The sequence below is a fragment of the Clupea harengus genome, chromosome 6 (genome assembly GCF_900700415.2).
Source record: "Clupea harengus chromosome 6, Ch_v2.0.2, whole genome shotgun sequence".
In the NCBI taxonomy this organism is placed as follows: domain Eukaryota; kingdom Metazoa; phylum Chordata; class Actinopteri; order Clupeiformes; family Clupeidae; genus Clupea; species Clupea harengus.
In genome coordinates this window covers 23465597-23486875 of record NC_045157.1, presented here as the reverse complement: position 1 = coordinate 23486875, position 21279 = coordinate 23465597, and the positions used below count along the sequence as shown (strand labels likewise).

Here is a 21279-nt window from a genome sequence, read left to right as displayed (position 1 = left end):
GCCCATTTCATTAAATGTGAGCATGAGAAAGAGACATTCTTCAGGAAGACAACTTTGGTTTGTTGAGTAGCCGACAGGCTCCGGTTGTCAGTCGTATGGATCAGCCTAATTGACAGGGTGATGTGCGTTATTGTTTACTTGACGTCTTACATTAACATTAACCAGTACGAAAGACCTGTCACGAGTTATAGAGAGTGAATCTTTTATTTTTTCCACCATATTCTTACTGTCGGTGAATTGCGCAATGACTAATGAAAAAATGATGGGCCTTCTCATGGACCGCGGAACTGATGGTAGGGCCGATAGGATCTAAGCCTGTTTCACATATTGTGTAGGCTATATTGTAACTTATATATGGTAATGGTCAAAAACCATAAGTAATGTACTCGTCTCTCCCTTGTACGTCGCTTTGGACAAAAGCGTCTGCTAAATGACTAAATGTAATGTATTCTGATTTGGCAAGGTAGGGATGGAAACAGGGTTATGTGTCAAATGATCAGAAGAACAGCAATTATATGGAACAACACATTATGAGATTTATTGCGCACAAAATGTAATTGTGTGGAAACATTACATTTTCTCTCTGCCTCTGTATGAATTAGGCCATACAATGTAACTGTGCTTTAAATGCCTTCAGTGAATATATATCCACTGTCTGTCTGCTGCCTACATTGATTGGGCCTGCACTGACTGGATGTTGCTAATGGTTGGCTCGGGCCTGCCTAGTGTGCGTGGTCTGCACTGCTTCCGAATCAGTGCATTTTCTCACTTCCTCCCTTTCGTTTGTTAGAGGGAATTACAAACAATGTGAACCTCAAGTCATCCTGTCCTCTTCCTGTGTGTCATTCTCTGAGAAAACGCTCCATTCCTTCTCTCTCTTTTACACAGAGACTTAAAAAGAAAAGTAACGTAATGGATATTTGAGGTTTTAACTGAATATAAAAAAAAGTCTTGCAGTGATTTGCAGATGCTGATGCTGTAATACTAATATAGATTTAAGTACAATTTAAAAAACAGTAAATAACATGCTATGTAGCAATGTATTACTTATTTATTTCCATTTGAGCCATACCAGATGTACTTTCAGTAAGCCGTGTTTTACAATGAGCTGACCTGAAAACTCTGTTATCATGTGATTGACCAGAGAGAGAGTACAGGGACTGATCACAGGCATTGATTCTCACTCCCATAGTGGAAAACATTTGACTGAACTAACATCCTGTTCCATTTCGGCTGCTGTCCTAATGGTATTGTCCTCTAGTCAGTAGCCACTAGGACATCCAATTAAGTCTCTAGAACACAATGACAAGTAGTATCATAACACATTATTTCTATGAGCTTCTTTAACACTGATTACAATTGTAGACTAGAGTAGAGATACATGCAATCACAATCAATGAAGACCCCCTGTGGGAGGAGTTGTAAAGTGATTGATGCTTCTCTGTAATGCATATCTACATTATGTGTTAACATGTAGTGTGGTGTGTGAGTGTGTGGGTGTAGATCAGTTTTGTGCTGTGAGAAGAGTGTTAGCTTTTTGAGTGGTGTGTGCAATAGGCCTTATTTTTTGTCAGTAAAGGGTACAGCTAAGGCCATAGTGAAACTGACACATATCCCTAGAGTTGTGTCAGTGGAATAAAAAGCAGAGTAGTAGACCTGGAGTTAGAGCCTGGGCAGTTTATCAATCCTGTGCACTCAGTTGATGGCCACAGGGCGATAAAAGACTAATAGATATTCTGAAAAACACACAAAATATAACAGGGTCTTGTTATGTTCATACAACAATGGATCCCCCCCCCCCCCCAAACTTGACCATGGTGAGGACCACTGTTTGCAAGCCCTGTAGTGGGCAGATGCACTGGGGCTATTCTCTGGGGTGTGATCTTGAGATTAGATTATGTCATTTCCTGTGTTTGAGATCACTTGTGACAGAGTTCTACTTCTACTTCCTTCCTTTGCTTTATTTCCCCTTCCCTTTTGCATCGCCACCCTCCTTCTCTCCTGCTCCCTGCTCCACAGAGAGGACCTCCTCTCCTCCTTGTCGCGGGGTCATACGGATGACCACACTGCTGTCGGCTGTCTCAGATACTGTGTCATCCACGTCCTGGGCCATAATCTTTGGGATAGGAGAGCGCCGACGCACAGGCGTGGAGGGTGGCATGGAAGTTAAAGAGGATGGCTGAGGTGGAGGGAAGGAGGCAAGGGGAAAGAGAGAAATGAAGATGATTGCTTGAGTTTGGGCTCTGGCATGTTCAGCGAAGACTTTCTTGTGTCTGTCACAGTTTTTTCAGAGATGTGTTTGCTAATTGAGTAAGTACCTCCAGCCCAGGTTCTTTGTATGTTTCCTTTAGCTTGGCGAAGGTGCCTTTGATGCCAGCGTGCTCCGTTACGACCAGGGCAGCTTTGAAGAGCTTGGGCGTCTCTGGGCGTGTTGGGATCACTTCTTCACCTTTTTTGCCTGCACCTCCAGCTTCAGGCTTCTTATCCTTTGTCAACATTACCCTGTGTGGCAACGAGAGGGTTAGGGGAATGTGAAGTCATATTTGATAATCAAATACAAAAACAAAAGGCTAAAAGGAAAGCAAAACACAGTCACCATTAGTTCATTTACACCCCTCCCCCCCCCCCCCCCCCCGCCCCCGCCCACACTCACACACATGTTATTCAGTTGTTCATAAATTGGATCCACGAGTAAAGAACGGCCAGAATCATGAGACATACATCTAATGCCATCGCACTCATTCCCCCCTCTCTCTCAGAACATAGCAAGGCTCCAGCACAGTTCGAAAGAGGAGGAGGGACAGAAACTGGCACACACACCACTCCATACACACACACACACACACACACACGATTTAGAGATCTGGAGGTGTGATGGAAAGCATAGGGTTAGCGTGTTCTACTCCCATGCTGGGTCTGTAAGCACGCGTGTGTTTGTTAAGCTGTGTCAGTAGGTGCGCTGGAAACTCTTGGCCGGGATCAGGGGGTCGGGCAGCCGTCTCCCTCACTTGGCCTTCTTGCGAAGCAGCTTCTGGGACTCAGGATAGTGCACCATGATATCAGTCAGGTCCTTTTTATCCAGGATCATTAGGTTAGCAAACCCGTGAGCCTTGACATTCGCGGTACGTCTGTTACCTCCACCCCCTGCCAAGAGGCTGAACAGACACAGGGAGATATCATGACATCACAGGTAGATATCATGACATCACAGGGAGATATCATGACATCACAGGTAGAATGACTCAAATCCACCCACAGATGCAACTCCCCAAAAGCTGTGTGGCAATGTGTCACAATGCTCACCTGATTTCTCCAAACACAGAACCTGCCCTCAGTGTCACAAACACAGTCTTCAAATCAGGACCACCCACCACTTGCACCTCTCCTGCTTTTATGATATACATTTCACGACCAATCTCTCCCTGGCAAATGAGATGGGCACATGTCCTGTCAGCGTCAATTGACAAAACTGAGGAAATAGCAGGATGGCAAAATAATGGTGGCCTGAGAAGGTAAGAAGCATATTTACCTTTTTACAGACAAAATCTCCTGGTAGATAGACTACAGACTTAAGCCTTGTGAGCATGTCAAATATCAACTGTCTGTCACAACCCTAAGGAAGCAGAAAATAGAGAACTTGTTAGTCACCTGAATTTAGATAGTGATTATGATAGTATTTCCAAAAAAACCTTCTATTGAGAGATGCTACAATTCAGTGCTTCACCTGAAAGAGGGCAACTTTGCTGACAATGGAATAGTTCACATCCACTGCCATATCAAGCCTCATCTTATCTGGCAGCTCTATAAGCAATTCCTGCTCATCTACAGGTAGAAACAGACAAAACAAGAAGGAATGAGGGCCATTTTTGTATTGATTTAATACAGAGAGAGAGAAATACTGTTAATCCCTAATGTCTTCGCCACAGCCATATTTGTCAAGTAACAGACTCCCTTATTAGAGTTCAGCCATTTGGCTGTGTAGAAGCCGATACTTACCCAGCATGCCTTGAGCTGTGTAGGTGTAGTCATACCAGGTTTTGACCCGGTTCTGAACTTCACTAGGAATGCGATAGGTTGTCATGTACTTGATGGTGCTGTCCATACAAGATCTATAGTATGTCTGTCCTGCTGTAGCTGCTCCGATGACATCTCTCATCTGCAAAATAAATTAAACAATCAGTACAATCCACTTGCAGAAACACACATCATAACTAATACTAAGGCCTAGGGTTACACTACATGTCATTAATTATACAAAAGAAGAGAAACAAATTATTGACCAACCTGACCAATCATGATAGAAAAGATGAACACACCCACAAAGTAATTGACCCCTTGAAAGGTAATTTCAAAAACTGAGGTGGGATCTGGTAAACCACCGATAGTGATCAGGGTCTTCACTGCGAAGTAGTAACAACGTATGTACCTGTGTGGGAACAAATACAAATAGAGAGGGTCACAGGAGACAGGATTAAACAGGCGGACTCATTATTGATCGTAATTGGCATGCCATATAATACAATTTGGGATCACTCACTTGTTCCCTTTGCCATTATAAACCCACTTAGTGGAGCCCAGGCCTTGATAGTCTGAGCCCCAATAAAACAGACATGCATTGATATGCAAGGAGTACAGCAGGTAGGCGGTAGTCCTGATTACTCTGTGAAAATGAAAGAGAATGAACATGGGTGAATCCAAAGAAAGACACATTGCAGCCTGTCCAGTATCCAGTACAAAGTTTCTCAGAAGTCCCATGTGGCCCTTTTCCACCTGCTGGTAGTATGTGGTATTACCTGTAAATGTAGGCTTTACTCATGACCGCCTCCAAGCGGTCATTAAACTCGAAGAATGCCATGTACTGTCATTGGAAGAGAGAGGAGAGACATAAATAGAAGATAACATAACCCAACAGTACCAAATTGAGTCCAAATCAACCAATGGTTTGACGCACGTTTCTAGGATGGATGGATCATTGATACATGGGGTTTCATATCAGTGCCATGCTGTCTTACCTTAAGCATGCGAGGGAAGCGCAGAAGGGAGTTAACACCTGTTTTGAAGTACAGCAGGTCCATAGGGAACAGACTGATCACATCCATCTGAAATATCCCAGAGGATACAATACCAACATATGGTGTTAATGCTGAGGTAGATCTGGTGTAATCACAGGGTAATGAAATGTGTCCTCCATTTTCACCTCACCTTGAATCTCAAAGTTGACATGTAGTTCTCTCTCATGTCCTTTTTGACACACTGAAATGAATAAATACATTTCATTATAGGATCGCTATTCAAACATTAGAAGACTATGCTTTTAATATCTGAGAGTAGCCTGTGTTGTCTGCTGGGGTATGTGCATTTTATTCATGTAATGAGTCTCCCACACACCACTATGTCTCCAGCACGGACAAACTGGAGTCTGGGCTGGAAGATAAGAATATCCAGAATGTAGATGAGGTCGCAAGAGTAGTCAATGAGTAGCCACCAGTGAAGATTGTCTGAGGTCTGATACGGGAAGGCCCAGCGAACGGGGATAAGCCAAACATTCCAGTTCCAAGCGCATGTCACAAAGAACAGCCACAACACGTAGACCAAGTCTGGGGTGGTAAAAACAGACAAGGCCCTGGTTTGTGTGACATACAGAAAAGTGAAAACAAGGCCTCACTCCTGCAATATCCCTGGATGTCCACCTCAAACTTTCTTTAAAACTTAAAGTATGTAAACCTATTCTCTCTCCCTGTGTTTGTCCTTAATACTAATACAAAAAACTTACTGGTAACAGGGTCAATACTGTCAGGGAAGCGGTAGTCGACGATGGTTCTAGCCCAGCCTGGCAGTGGAGGAAGTTTGAGTTTGGGTAATTTAATTTGATGGCCCATGAATTCAAAGAATTGCTCTTTCTCCTCTTCCTCCACCGCCTGTTCAGCAGGGGCATCTTTTGTCTCCTCGGGGGGTGGAGGAGGAGGAGGATCCCCTGGTGCGGCCTTCTTCACAGGAGCTACAGAGGGCAGACAAGACATCAGAGGAGCCAATTTGGCCTGGGTACACTTGGCTCTGCCCAAGGTTTAGGCAACTCGACCCCACTCATTAATGCAATGATTCAATAAATGTTTTAATTAGCATTCAGGTTACAATGCTCTTATCTAGAAACCCACACTTGAGGACTCTACAGTTGAGTTTGGGGTGGGTGACTCACAGGAGGATGGACTCTCTTCGTCAGACTCATCTGGGTCTATGAGTCTATCTCGGGCGCGTTCTGAACGCTCCTTGAACAGCTTAACCAGCTCCTGCAGCCGTTCGTTCACATCGATGCCGGTGTGGCTAGCCGATGAGTGCGGCCGCTCCTTCATTCTGTTGGAAACCACATCAAAGCACACCAGACCAGAGTGAGCTGCAGCAGCAGCACTGCCCAGCAAGTCATACTGACATCCAACGTCATATACTCCTCCCTGCATGCTCTCACTGCCTTGGCATGGTCACAGCTGCTGTAATTACTTGGCGACATTCTTAAGTTTCCCCTTCACCATGTTGGGTGTGGCTGGCAGAGCAGTGGCACAATGTGTGTTACTCACTCGTCATCCAAGCCGAGGAGACTCTTGGTCTTTAGCTCTCCATCTTCTGGGTCGACTGTCTTTCTAAGAAGGGAAAGAGTTAAGAGGCATGCGGTGTTATACAGTTGAGTAGCTAGAGATGTACATGGTTGAAAAGGTTAGACATATAGTGCACATTACTGCATTCAGTAGCTTACTAGTTGTATTTTTAAATGTTTTATTGGGTACTATAAATTAACTGATCTTTTCTTTATTCACTCTGCAGCTTTGGCAAAACAAAATGCAGTGAGGGTAACAGACACAGTTAGATTTATTTTGTTATTTTGTCTGCATTATCTTGCACCAGTTGTGTTTACGGCATATCTCCATCTTGAGGACAGGAGGCACCATAAGCTCACCCATTGGCTGCCAGCATAGGCACACTGATGCCCATTAGCTCAGGGTCATCGGGGATGATGATCTGGGGAATGGACGGAGCTTTTACATCCAGATTTTCCACATTTACCACAACCTCAAGGATGACATCTGAAAGATACAAAGAAACACTCTGTCAGAATGGAATAGCTATTGGACCACACCCTGGGCTTTTGAGCTGTAGGCTATGCTAGAAAGATGAAATGTGTATTTGCCTGGTTCATCAGTGCCAGACTTTGCTGACATATCCAGAGATAGGTCAAATGTACTTCTTGGATTCAACAAGTAAAGGCCTTTAATCAGTGGCCTACGTGAACTGTGTCTCAAAAAGTAGGCCACTCAGCAGCCATATTTACTGTGAAACTGATCAATTGGCACGTGCATGACTTTACTGGAATGTGTTTGTCAACAGCAGTGTTACTTTGCCATCGCCTGGGACCAATAGCCATTTGCCAATAGCTTGTTCAAAAATAAACATTCTACACTGGGAACAGTGTATTTGTTTGATTCAATACATTGTTCCTTGATATCTATGTGATTGGGATACTGATGTGATCACCTTTTGAGAACCTATCCCTACTCGGGTATGAGTTACTTCATCAACTTACTTATTGTTGTATTTGTGCTAATCAAACATAAAACACAAGCACAACACAAGGCACTCCATAAAACAGTATGACACAGCACAACACGACACGGCACGGCACGGCACGGCACAGCACGGCACAGACCCTCCAAAGAGTGGTGAGTTCACCTGAATGATGGCAAGTTGAGCAGGGCCTTGGCGGGATGCGGGCTGGATGCTAATGAGAGGCTCTGAAATGTATCTAATGATTGGCAAGCACGGGATGGAGTTTTGTTTTGTTATTTTGTTATTTTATTTGTATTTCTTTTTTTTTTTGGGGGGGGGGGGGGGACTACAGGCTCTAACTCCAGGTCTTGGCAGGTCTACTTAGGCAGTCTTTAGGGGATTAAGGGTGTTGAGGCGGTTGACGACGTTAAGGTAGTACTGGTGGGCATCGTTGGGCAGCTGGGAGATTTCTTCGGCTAACTCGTGGATTTCAGGGGACAGCGAGGGCAGTATGGGCATGCTGATGTCATACTTCTTCAGCAGCAGACTGAAGCGGTCAAGGCACTGAGAAGCGTGCGGAATGCGCAGGAACCAGGTTTTTACCGCTGAGCAGTTAGCAGGTGCTGCAGGACACAGAGCATCTTAGAGCATATGTACATCATGTCCAAGTGAACCACTACATTAAGTTACCGTAGCAATGCTAAATGCAAAGGCCAAGACAGTTGACTGTACATAGAGGGACATCTTATCAAGATGATGCCAAAATTAGAGCATATTAAAAAAATATATCTTTGAACATTAACAACAACAATACTCATATCACAATGCATGACTTCACAATGCATACCCTTATAATGAGCATTCCAATTGAGCAAGCAAAAACACACACTAACCTCCACAGCCCCCCTCTGTCTTGTCTTCTTCCTGTAGTTGAACAAGAATATCCATGATTGATCATCTGAAGTGTGTGCAGTTGTCTGAAAATGATTCCTCACATATCTCAAAAATCCATGGGTCAGACATACCTGGTTAGCAGGTGGAGTGGGCTCTTTGCTAGCTGGCTGAGGCTGAGTGGTCACTGGTGCCTTATCAGGAATTGAGGCTTTCTTTGCCGTGACCTTGGGTGGCTCTGGGGATGGAACCTCAGGAAGTTCTTCTTCCTCAGCAGCAACTATTTCTAGTAAGCAACTGAAATGAGGATTCAAGCAGAACATAATGTCAAAGCCAGGGAACTGAAGTATTTTGTCCAAATGAAAAAGAGGAGCACACCATCCGATTTTAGTTTGACCAAGGACACACACACACACACACACATAGGCATGCACGCACGCACGCACGCACACACGCACACACACACACACACACACCAGGGAGAAAGAGTTTTCCAAGCCTTCTTATCCATCAAACTAGCTCTTGTGTTTAGATTATTGTATTTCCTGAAAAACACCTGATAAATATATCATAAAGCATGAGCATAAATCTGAAGTACACTTTCCTTATGAGGACATTTAATCCAATTGTGTGTGTGCTGGAATGCATTGTCTGGGTTCTGTTACCAATGCAGTTGTCAGAGGTATGTCAACCTTCTATAGGTTCAATAGCAAGCAGTCAAAAAATAATTGCTTCTGGTATGAATTAGTCTGATGTATTACGTGATAAAAGGCAGGCGCTTCCAAATGTGCAACCTACCTCTTCATTTCTGCTCTGTTAGAGGTTGTAAGGTGGATACAAAAAGTAATGACAAGGCATTAACATGGCGATAAACTTGATTATAAACAATATGTTTTTATTTAAAAATGATGTAAAGCCAAGCATATTCTATTTCTCCTAAGTCTCCTATGTTTTGAAGCAGTGGGTTTTGGCTTGTGGCAAAAGCGTACTGTGCATATGAGTGATCTAATATTTAAAAAAAATCATGGCCAATTTGGAATGGCCAGTTTATGTGAAGGCAGCTAAGGGGTTGTAGAGTATAAAGGAATTAAGTATTATTTCTTTTATTTGCTAATTAACCTGAACTAAAGCGATGAAGGGAATACAGAAAATATGAAACTAAGAGGGAAAACCTTTTTCCTCACAAGCTTATTTGGTACCCAGGAAGTAAGGGCAAATTTCTTACATTTGACTTTTCTGCATTCCATGGGATATCGCAATCAAGCATTGGTGTCATAGTCAATTGCCTATGTCGCCTACACCAAAAGTCACTATTGTTGACGCTTGTAAGAAGTTGCATGCACACTTGCTTCGCCTAAAGAAGGGCGCTGAGATGTCCAGCACAAGTTGTTCAAGCACTCCTTAGCAGCCAAAGCTTGGACTAAGAATGAACCCATACTGTCTGAAAGACTTGTTCATTTTAGGGATAAGATGTGCTCCACAAAAAGCTCAAATGAAGGGGATTGTATGGGTACTCATATGCAGGCAAAGCACCCTGCAGAGGATAGATCTTACTCAGTGGTCTTATTCTGCACACTCTCCTCCTCACTCTCCTCAAGCAGCCCCTGCAGCCTGTACAGCGTGCCAGAGAGGACAAACATAGCCTTAGCTCTCACATAGACATGGGGCAGACATAAAAAGCAAGTGCAGGGAACGACAGATAGAGAGGAGGCAAGACACACAGTAACTGGCCACACAGTGTGCTCTCCTGTAAACGCATGCACACAGCATCACACATACACGAACAAGCAGAATCTGAGACGGAACAGAGATGAGCGCATGGAATAGAGAGATGATAAAAAAAAGAGAGAGAGAGAGAGTGCACTTACTCTGGGTCTTCCTCATTCTCTTCCTCCTGGATATCGGGCAGTCTTTGTGAAACAAACAGTGAGCAGGTGAAAACGGATCCACATCTCACATGCTTCAGGATGGGCCTTGTGTCGTGTTTGGTTGTGTGTGTTGGTGAGTTTGTGTGTGTGTGTGTGTGCACGTGTCTGAGCATTAACCATCAGTCCGCTAATCATGCACTGCTTCAATCACAATCCCAGATCTCAAAATCAACACACACAGCTCAACCAAGTATGTCTGCAAAGGACATGAAAGGGTGAAGCACATCCCAAACCCCCCTAAGGGGCGTGTCATTGCCTTGATTATGTCCTTTGACCCTGGTGGGCTGTGTGTTCCTATATGACTTACTGCTCTCCATCGTCAGGCTCTGCTAGCGGGGCTATCGGGGTGCCCTGGTCCTTCTCCAGCTGTCTGACAGCCTGCTGTGCCGCCTGCCGGGCCAGATCCTCAGCCGCGCGGGCCGCCTCCAGACGCTGTTTCTGCAGCCTGCTGTCACACATCAGCAGTGTCGTACAGTGAGTTGTGAACAGAACGTCAGCATGAAAGCATGAAAACTAAAGCAGAGATGGACATTCTGGGTGCAAATAGTCAAAATCCTCCTCAGGATGTGGGTGTGGTAATTATCCTTAACGCAGAGGTAGAACATGTGCAGGTTAAGCATGTTGCCTACTAGATGAGATCTGAGACTTTCCTGAGATTCTCACAAAGAATGAGAAAAAATGAGTGAAAATCGATATCACCTCTCCTCCAGACTGGCCATTGCAATCTGCTCTGCCTCTTTCCTGATGTTGACTATGCGGGGTGTCAATCTCTCCGTCTGGGTCTCAGCATCCTCCTGATCCTCCATGGCCAGCACATGTGGCATCATCTGAGGCAGGGCTTGCAGCAGGGACATGCCCAGGGTCTTGGGCTGTGTGGCCTCCTCAGCCGGCTGGGCAGTGCCCTGCTCCTTCTGTTCAGTCTCCCAATCAGACTCTACCTCCTCCAGGACCATGTCCTCTGGGTCCTGCAGCAGACAGACTGAATAGGGAGCAGTGCCAGGTCAGAGCTTACATGTGCTAAAACCAGGGCTGTCAGGGGACCTATTGCATAGGTCATCTTAATAAAAGGCCTGGGAAGGTGCTGCTTATTATGATAAATAACTATCGATAAATGAAGCGGCTCTCATCAATCATAAATAATTACACTTATTATGCCATTTCTTTGTCTGTAGTATTATAAAAGAAGGGAAAGTTTGTGGCATCCTGCTTGATAAGTAGCAGAGATACCTTGAAGGATTCACTGATTAAAGTTTGTGAGGGTTTCAAAGGGATTTTCTTTGATTCCCAACCTATCCTAATTATTTTGTGACTTTTGATGACAAAAGTAATCATCAATCACAATCCATACTAATGTACTTACCACCTGTAAACACATTACATCCACTGCGTGCACATTTATTGTCCCTAAAATGAAACTATCCCTGATCCCTCTAGTGGGTCTGATGAGACTAGTGATAAGAAGTTCCTTTTTCAGAAATAGGATGATATGTGTTGTTTCATACTGTAGTTCTTTACAGTGAGACAGCCATGTTTATAAACAAATACATAAAGCCTTAATCACACACAGCATTCTCTGCTCATTTATTTAATTAAAACATACTGCACAATATCTGATACATGGCAAAACCTTGAATGTTCATTGATCTTTGCATATACTTATTCACAAATGTTCTTCATCTTGCTGTTTTTTTTACTTGGCAATAACTCTCAGTTGTGTAACCAGTAATCATCATACAATATTCTGTCATTGAATTCATTGTATAATAAAAAATGGATTAGTTGCCTGAACTGTGCTAGCAATATTTCCAGTGATGACTTTCATTATGTGAAATCTGATATGAGCATATGCAATGCCTGTATTATGCAATTACATGACCAGTTCAAGGCGCAAGGTGAAAGCAGTTAAATTGTTTTCCTGCTTCACGGATAAAGCATGCTATTGATGGATTTGGGTAACAGTATGTGCTTAAACAAGTTCCTCTGATGGCAACAACGTCATAGGATAAACTGAATACTTGAATTATAAATATTACTTTCAAACAAAGTGCAAATGTTACAATGTAAACAGTGAAAGCCTCACAATGAAGACTAATTTTATATTTTTCCTGATTCCAAACAAACCGTAGCACTGAATAATCTCCTATGCAAAGCCAAGCATTACTTCACACTGCACCACTATCCATGAAAAACAAAGTGCTTGATACACAGCTGCGCTCATAAAGCTGCCTGTTTGTAATTGCTGCATCTGTCTGTCTGTCTGTCTGTCTGTCTGTCTGTCTGTTTGTCAGTTTGCCATTCTTTCTGCCACTGTCTCTGTGTATCTGTAGGTGCATGTGAGTGACTCTCCCAGTCCTCTCCTCCTTTTGTTTAGGGGGCTTTCCCTGAAACAGAAGGAGAAGAAGGGCCGAGTTAGAGTCTATCCCACAGCTAAGCACCTCACCTTTGGTCCAGTGTTTCCCAAACGTGTTGCTGGCACCTCATGGCATTGCATGTTTTGGGTCTCTCCTGTTCTCTAATCACCCTGATTGGACTCATCTGATGACTTGTAATGCACTTAATTAGCTGAGTTAGGTGAGTATGAGCTGGTAGGGAAGCGAGTCAGGCTTGGAGCAGGGTTGGGAAACAGTGCTTTAGTGCTGACCTTACTAGTATCAGGTCATGTCTACCCTTTCCACGTAAATCTTGCAAAAGCCAATGTTCCTTTGCTAATTCAACATGTGGACTTCTTGCCTTATGTTAGGAGTCTCTAAACCTCAATCCACCTGTACCTTGCAATTTCATATGGCATCTACTCTCAAGGTCACTTTCATATGGCACCTACTCTCAAGGTCCCTTTTACCTCCGTTGCTGTCCTCTGTGCATCACCTATGGCCTACATTCAAATAGCACAAGCATGGCATACTATACCAATGAACAAGAATGATCATGGTGGCGAATTAGAAGGACTACTCACCATTTTGCATTGATTCACAGTTCTCCTGCAAAGTAAAGCAAATTTCAAATTAGCTGGAGCCTTCGTTTTGTGAAAAAAAAGGAAAGAAAAAAAGAGCCGCTTGCAATACATTCAAGAGCTGGGTCTTTGGGTAGGCCCATTAGAACAGTCTATAGAGGCACTTACCCCAGTTTTCAGCACAGGTTGAGGCATGATGCGGCCAAAGCCCGACACAATCCAGCCGACCATACTAAAATGAAAGAAGCGCAGAAAGAGAGAGGAGAAATTTCACGAATCCATCCACAGTGTACAGGCCCCATGAAGCAGTAGCTCACACTGATATTGCTGGTATGATATAAAAAATCTTGAAATATTGACAGCATGACGGGATATGAAGATGATCCTGCACAGTGATGCTTTACTGAATAATGTCCCTCAATGTTTCTCTTACTTCGAGCTAATAGATTCCTCCTCAGCCTTGGAGATTTCAGGAGGAGGGGATATCACTATATGACAAAGCAGAGAAGGGTACAGTTTTAAACAAACAAACACACAAAGTTTTTTTGTAAAAGTTTTGTGGAATGCTGTTATTGATTAAAGTTCTCCTAGTCTACTACCTGATTCCTTCTTTACTGTGACCTCTGAGTGACCATCAACTGGCTGTGGGACCACCTTCTCTAAGCCTTGCTTTATCCAATTAATGACACTGTGAGAGACAAACACTGTGAGAGGTGACCATGGACAGGACAGGAGGAGACAGGGAGACAGAGAGGGAGATAGAGAAGGAGAGAGATGGAGAGCACACCTTGGAGGGGCAGCTTTGTTATCCTCCTCGTCATCTGACACAAGCTCCACAACAGGGATGAGAGGCTCAGCGTCTACAAAGCAGAAAAGATTAAAACAAAATTGTCTTTGTAAAACCATCATGTCATGTCAAGGAAACCTAATCCATACCATAAACTATACAAATGCACTCACCAGGGACATCTTTCATTTCATGCACCTGAGGGGAGAGCAAGATTCAGTGGAAATTAGTAACATAAACTGAACTAAACTAAATTTCATTCTGCATACCATTATGAGTATTTATATGTCACTCAGCTGCAATATATGCGTCAAATATGCAGATATTTTTTTCTCTTGTATTTTTGGAGAGGAAAAAAGTTTTGTCAAGACCCTGACTAGTGATTGGGAAGTTTTGTTTCTGTTATCTGCTTACATTACAATACATGAAAACCATTTCATTTGGTTTGTAAATGAATGAGATTGCAGAAGCAGTTGGGTAAAACCATAATACATCAGTAAGCCTCTCTGTTCCTAATCTGTTGTTGAATCATTATTTTGGAAATCACATTTTGTGATGTTTGCTACCCCAGTAGCACCACATTTCAATCACTAGGTGTATTTAGGATAATTAATAGCTCATAGATTAAGCTGCAAATAATCTGAACAGTTCATTGCAATGCTAATTCCATGTTAGAATCAGTATAATTATTTTCACTGTTACCAAATAACTACGACAACAAGAACAGTAATACGTTTTGGTTGTCAGATCATAATAAATTGTCAGATCATAATAAATAAGGAACATAGTCTACTGTTTAATACAAACAATCACATAATGTAATTTAAAAAATGAAAATAGACCAGCTATTCTTCAACACATGAAGCTTCAAATGTCCATCCTGAGGATGATATGAATGGAAAGGCAGTGTTCCATTCCAAGCAGCCACAGCTGGGTTTACTCTCTGTAGTAAATTATGCACTTCCTTCTGGGGGAAGAGCACTGTCTTCCTATCCTGCTCCAGAACAAAACTTGGGCAGGATATTTTCATCCTTTTTTTTAAACTGGTGCTGTCCTGTCACATGTACAGTATAGTAGGTCAACCAAACGTATGACTTCAGAAACCTGCATAAGACATTCTGGAGCAGAGATCAGAAAATAAGCTAACCGTTTAGAGAAAACCCTGTTGTAGAAAAAAAGGCACAGCTGTGGTCAGTGGGGAGGGGTGGGGGTTGGGAAACCAGGGCCTTCTGGCATGAGGGAACAGCATTTCCACTGAGATCCACCAGGGTCTTGGTCTGGCTGAGACCACCATACTTAATCAGATAGCTAAAATAGGTCAAGCACATGGATCACCCAGTGATCTGATTATGGTGAGTTCCATGGCAAGTTGGTGTCTTTTGAACCCCTCTTTGTGGAGATGTGGATTGGGGACAGAAGGAGAGCATTGTGGCTGGAAATCTGTTAGCCTAAATTTGCCAGAATTGCTCCCACTTTACTTACACTGGGCTGCACCTGAATTTCCACTACTTCTGAAACCTAAATGAGATGTCTATTAAACCCAGAGCAAGTAAATTGCTTCAGATGCCATCTCAAAGAGGCCATCTCAGACTAAGATGTTCTTCATTTGTCTTTTTTTTTAATGAAGAACCCTTAGCTTGCCCCCCAAAAAATATTTCATAAGGCTAACAAATGAAACTGACTAACAACTACAGTATATCAGGTAAACAACTTTAAAACTGATCACAAGAAGGTACTTTCAAAGAACATTTAATTGCAGGACTGAACCTATAAAAGTTCTTTGTGACCTAACACAGGGTAATATTTAAAAGTTTCCCTACAGGGGAAAACTGGAAAAACTACTATAACACACACAAGCTAAGCTCATGACAATGGGCAGGAAGCCAGTGAGTGGATGGCCAGAGTTCTTCTGAGTACCTCTGTGCTCTCTTCCGCTTCCGCTGTTTCTTTATACTTGTCATCTGGTTGAGGAACCACTTTTCCCAGTCCCTGCACGAACCAGCCCATGACTCCGCTGCCTTCACTATGTAAACAAAAAACGGAATAGTGTGAAGCTGCCACCTATTGGACAACTGAAATCATCTGAGCACCATGCCGTCACTAGGGGGCAGCAGAAGGCAACGCACAGCCACAAGCCTGTCACAGCTAAGCATTGGTCTAAAAGTGGATCATGGGGTCAGGGGTCAATTTCCTTCATGACAATCTCTTTGGTAAATTGTAGTCATTAAATGAGATTTTACCATACTTTGTGCAAGATTGTCAGTTTGAAGAGTATTAACATTTCCTGTTAAACTAGCTGGAAAGAATGGATGACAAGCCTGATCTCTTATGCTAAGCTGTCCAATGTTTTTTTCAACCATCTTCCTTCAACTGAAAAACAATGACTTTATAATGAATACTTCTTAGAATTACTTTCTGACATTCTGATACCGACATTGTTTCATCCACAGTAGGAGGTTGGTTTATCAGGTAATTTGAGCTCAGTTATCTTTGCTCAGAAAATGCCATGGCTGGATTGTTTATTTTTTTTTTCAAATTGATTGACAAGTGAAGCAATTACATATGAAAGCAGATTTATGTTGTGGGCTATTGTGAAGCTTATTACAAGCCATTTAAATGCATGAACAGAGTGACTGTGAAAGAAAACAACAGGTAGAAATAAGGTGTGGAAAAAAGGCTTGTGGATACTGTCATTTGATCATTGTGATCTATATATTTCTGAATGGATGGCAATAGCACAAATTAAATGCAAGGTAATAATCATTGTAGGGAAATGTTTGAACTTTCTTGAATATAAGCCAGCTGGCCAGAGCTACAATAAGAGCTGCCATGACCTTGATATTTATTTTGGTAGAATGAATGGACTCGGGTATGGACATTCCTGATAAATGTTTTTGTATACAAAGCTAAGTTAATGTGATTTGCTACTGCAGTATTTTGTGTATGGATATGCACATCATAATGTCCCTTAGTATGCAAACTCTGTTTATAATTTGCATAACATTATGCTTGCATTAAAGGAGCATGCCATTCATTTACATACTAACCTGCCAGCATTATATATCATGAAGAGATGCAACATACGCTAATGGATTCTTGGATAATTTGGCATTAGCTATATTAGCAAAAGCAGAGCTAGAATGGGACTGGGTGTACTCACGCTTCATCTGCCTTACTGGGGTCAGTGAGAGGAGGGTAAGAATATGTCAAAGTCAGTTTCAGATATATTCACTCACATACACTAATGTACACTGAACACTCTGGGACATTCTTGGTGTACTGAGAAACAAATATAATGATACATAATGTAGAAAAAATCCTACCTGGTGCCCGATGCATCATCCTGAAGAAAAAAGGAAAATAGTAATATATTAAATATATATCATCAACGTGTATTTTTTGTCTCTCTGCTCAGCTTCTCATGTAGCCAAGGCAACGTGAGGCTATAAGATTCAGCAGGCTATCATACACAGGTGCTTTGGAAGTTCTTCCAAAGGTATCACCATAAGGGCATTTATCATGTATTAGTTAGCTGGGCTTGGATGATCATGAAAGGATGTCATGTTCTGGTCTGGATATACTTTACCTTCACCTCTGAATTTGCTCTGGACAGCCTCGGGCTTCCTGCTGGCTGGGGCAGAGCACTAGAGAAGCCATGAGAGAGCCAGGTCAACACTCCACTCTGGTTACTGTAGAGAGTAGAGTAGAGTAGAGAGAGAGAAAGAGAGAGAGAGAGAGAGAGAGAGAGAGAGAGAGACAGAGAGAGAGAGAGAGAGAGAGAGAGAGGCGGTTAGAGGCAGACAGGCAGATGAAACCTGCCTCAGGCAGTAAGCTTATGCAAGGTTTGATAGGATTTTCCCCCGATCATCTCGGGCAGCCTGTACAGGCCTCTGTGTCACAATCCCAACAGGTCATTAGAACATGGCAGTGCTCCAGGATCAGGGAGCACACAGACAAACACAGGCCTAACACAAACAACACCTCCGCACATCCCACACAAAAAACACAGGTGTCTGCTTTAGCACCTGCTTAGATACTAACAACAACGGATTTAGATCTGTCCATTTCAATTCACATACCCAGTTTCCTGTGAGACTTCTTCCTCTTTAGGCTTGACTGGTTTGGGGCCTGTTGATTTAATATGATTAGTTATGAGCAAAACCACTCATGTTGTATAAAAGTGATATTGCGACATTTAAAAATGCTGTATACTGTTATCGTTGTTTCTTTTGTGACTTAATAGGATTAAGCTGTAGAGTAGTATAGTGTGTAGCCATTACCTTCCTTTGGAGCTTCCTCTTTAAATGACACTTTCTTGTCCTGTGTTAAAAGGATTACATTAACATTAAGTTACGTGAGTTAATTGGGAGGTGTGCAGAAACACAGACACAAACACAGACACACACAGACACACACAGACACACAGACACACACACACACACACAGACACAGACACACACACACACACACACACACACACACACACACACACACACACACACAGACACAGACACACACACACACACACACACACACACACACACACACACACACACACACACACAGACACACACAGATTTCTTACGTACTGGAGGTGGTATGGGCTTGTCTTCCTCCCCAAGTTTTCCTGGAGGATCAGGAGGCTGGGGAACCACTTTCACCACCCAGCTGAACATCCTAAGCACAACAAAACAGACTCTAAATCAAAATGTTCACTTTATTACCAGTAGAAGGTCTACACAAATCTACTTATCTAAAAATATATCTGTTAAAAGTTCAATACGTAGATATCAAAAGTGAAATGAGTGAAAAATGAAAATGCTGTTTATAACTAACTGAATTGCGCATTTGTTTAACAAAAAGTTGGGGATTTTTGATAATCTTGTGGATTCTATCCATCTTGTGTCTTTGTTTAAGGTGATTATATTTCTCCAGACCAGGAATAATTGTCTCTTTTCAGTCTTTTGTCTCTGGGTCCAAAAGATTTAAAACAAATATTTTTGTCAAGAATAAAATATATATTAGAACTTTAAATCTAATTTCTTGCCACATAAATTAATGTTTGTGATTGGTTTATTGGTTGTGTCTCTCAGCATGTTTTGCTGCCATAGCAGTAGTTGCTGGGCAGCATGACTAGGGAACTGTCAGCTATGATCAGTGAATTAATGTTGTTGACCCTAATCTCTCCAGACCAGTGGAGTAGCAGAAATAGACACCTCCGCCAGCTGGCAATACAAATTCATATCTGAAAAGATGCGAGATTCCTTTCCAGGTAGAATCAAGAACCCTTGGGCTCACCCTTTTGAGGTAATCATTGTATTGTCCTCTAAAGAGGCACTTAAAGGTAATTAACACATTTCTCATTCTCACAGAGAAAGTGGAGTCACTGTGTCACACACAGCCAAATAACCTATTCATTACCTATGTTGGCTCCGATCTTTCTATAGGCATTTATACTGTAATTTAACAAAATGCTTAATTTCTTGTTGGCACCAGCACCCTAGCCTGTGTCTTTAAAACCCATAGATTCAGACAAACAAGAACGAATGGCAGCAGGATCTCAACTATCCTCCAGAACAGGGGTGGGCAATTAATTTCCCCAAGGGGCCACACCAGATAGTGGGACTGTTGTGGAGGGCCGGACCAATAGGCTGGACTCAATTCTGCTCAATATAAGTTGTATCTCTTTATAAAAAAAACATTACATTGTATGGTTTTGATTAACTGCTACTGGTAAGAGTAGATGTTACATTTAGGCTATCAAAAAAAATTGGTGCAGGCATAGTAAAAACGCCAACATTATTTAATCAACATTTAATCAACATTCACCAAAACGATTTTGAAAATGAGCATGTTTTTGCAGTATTAAAGGTGTTCCCAGACGATCAATACACATGGCACACACACACACACACGAGAGCAAGCTTGCAATGCAATAGTATACAAATTAATAGTAATATCAATTTTTATCAGCGCAAATGGTCGCAGTGACGCACACACGCACGAATGTAGGCCTACGGAAATAAAAAAAACATCCCGCTTATTATACGGTTACTTGCCAAAACAATAGAAGACATTTCTCCAAAATACCTCTTTTTAATGATTTTGTTCCCGTTTAGTTCTTCACGCAAATGCGAAGCAACCCACCTTCTGACTTCAAGTTTCAATGACTTTCAGTTGCGTTAAATGACCGGACTACTTGCGTTGCGGAATGATATGAAAGATGTGAATTATAAGCACAAAACCCGTTGCCAATGACAGCAGTCATACATTTTTCGCAGCAGTGAATATAAAGAAATTACAGACCTGCGAACGTTGGGATGGCCCATTCAAATCAACGGAACTTTTTGGAACATTCTGAAGAGCCGTATAATAAGTACAGGTTTTACGTTTGATTCCTAATTTACAATTGACCTCCGCGGGCCGCACAGGGACAGCCAAAGGGCCGCAAATTGCCCTTGGGCCGCACTTTGCCCAGGTCTGCTCCAGAAGATCATAGTCATAACCATGCACTGACTGCACCAAATACTGACTGACAGAGTACTTAAAATGATGCACAAAGAGAAAACGTAATAATAAAACACTAAAACATTGTTGGCCACAGAGATCTCCCTATGGGAAATACAGTGACTGGAGACCTTCAGACAGACACAACTGGGGACCAGGGGAAGTGAGCAGGGAAGCTAAACTGACATAAGTATATGAATTAGCTGCCTTTCTCCAATTGCAAGTGGACAGAATTTGATAAAGACTGATCACTTACCTGATTTTTCAGTTGTATGCTAACATTCCAGAGGCAGTCTGCAGGACTGGAGGCAAAGGAGAAGAAGAAGAGGTGGATTAGAGGAAAAGACGTTCTGCTAACAGGATTATGAGTTAAGGGACAGTGCTAGTACACTACAGTGGGTAGGGCCGAACCCAGCCAAGATTAACCCCGGGAGAATCCTGCACACTGAGCCCATTGCTGCCCGGGAAGAACACAAGAAACCGGAACACAACAAACAGCCAATAACCCACTTACTGAAAACAACTGGTGTCAGTCTACAATCCAAAGTTTAGAGCCACAACTCACAAGATCAGATTTCCTGGAGTACTTACAGATGAAGAACATCTGTGTCACAATATGAATATTGATTTATATTATTCACTGACCCACATCCCATGTTGCTAGACATAAAGAGGCAGTA

At 42.5% G+C, this 21279-nt stretch overlaps 1 protein-coding gene across 4 annotated transcripts; it reads right to left on the bottom strand.

The window, feature by feature from the left end:
• Nucleotides 1-514: 514 nt before the first annotated feature.
• Nucleotides 515-20992, bottom strand: cngb1a (cyclic nucleotide gated channel subunit beta 1a). Of its 4 annotated transcripts, none has more exons than XM_031569487.2 (38): nucleotides 20856-20990; nucleotides 18682-18769; nucleotides 18373-18412; nucleotides 18172-18220; nucleotides 17679-17781; nucleotides 17416-17435; nucleotides 17253-17267; nucleotides 16010-16115; nucleotides 14266-14290; nucleotides 14093-14165; nucleotides 13905-13993; nucleotides 13739-13793; nucleotides 13474-13537; nucleotides 13309-13333; nucleotides 11055-11334; nucleotides 10663-10803; nucleotides 10296-10337; nucleotides 9982-10038; nucleotides 9226-9240; nucleotides 8562-8724; nucleotides 8430-8460; nucleotides 6950-7076; nucleotides 6573-6635; nucleotides 6197-6351; nucleotides 5774-5998; nucleotides 5389-5597; nucleotides 5203-5253; nucleotides 5013-5099; nucleotides 4794-4858; nucleotides 4538-4660; nucleotides 4285-4426; nucleotides 3997-4156; nucleotides 3725-3822; nucleotides 3530-3613; nucleotides 3304-3422; nucleotides 3009-3155; nucleotides 2319-2502; nucleotides 515-2179 (listed from the first exon to the last, which is right to left on the bottom strand). In XM_031569487.2, the coding sequence occupies exons 2-38, from the start codon at nucleotides 18766-18768 to the stop codon at nucleotides 1961-1963; spliced, it is 3738 nt and encodes a 1245-aa protein (XP_031425347.1). In that variant the 5' UTR covers nucleotide 18769; nucleotides 20856-20990; the 3' UTR covers nucleotides 515-1960. The 4 variants fall into 4 exon arrangements, with proteins under 4 accessions (XP_031425347.1, XP_031425348.1, XP_031425349.1 ...); XM_031569488.2 differs by having other exon boundaries at nucleotides 10663-10800; nucleotides 20856-20989; XM_031569489.2 differs by lacking the exon at nucleotides 9982-10038 and having other exon boundaries at nucleotides 20856-20989.
• Between the last annotated feature and the right edge of the window lie 287 nt (nucleotides 20993-21279).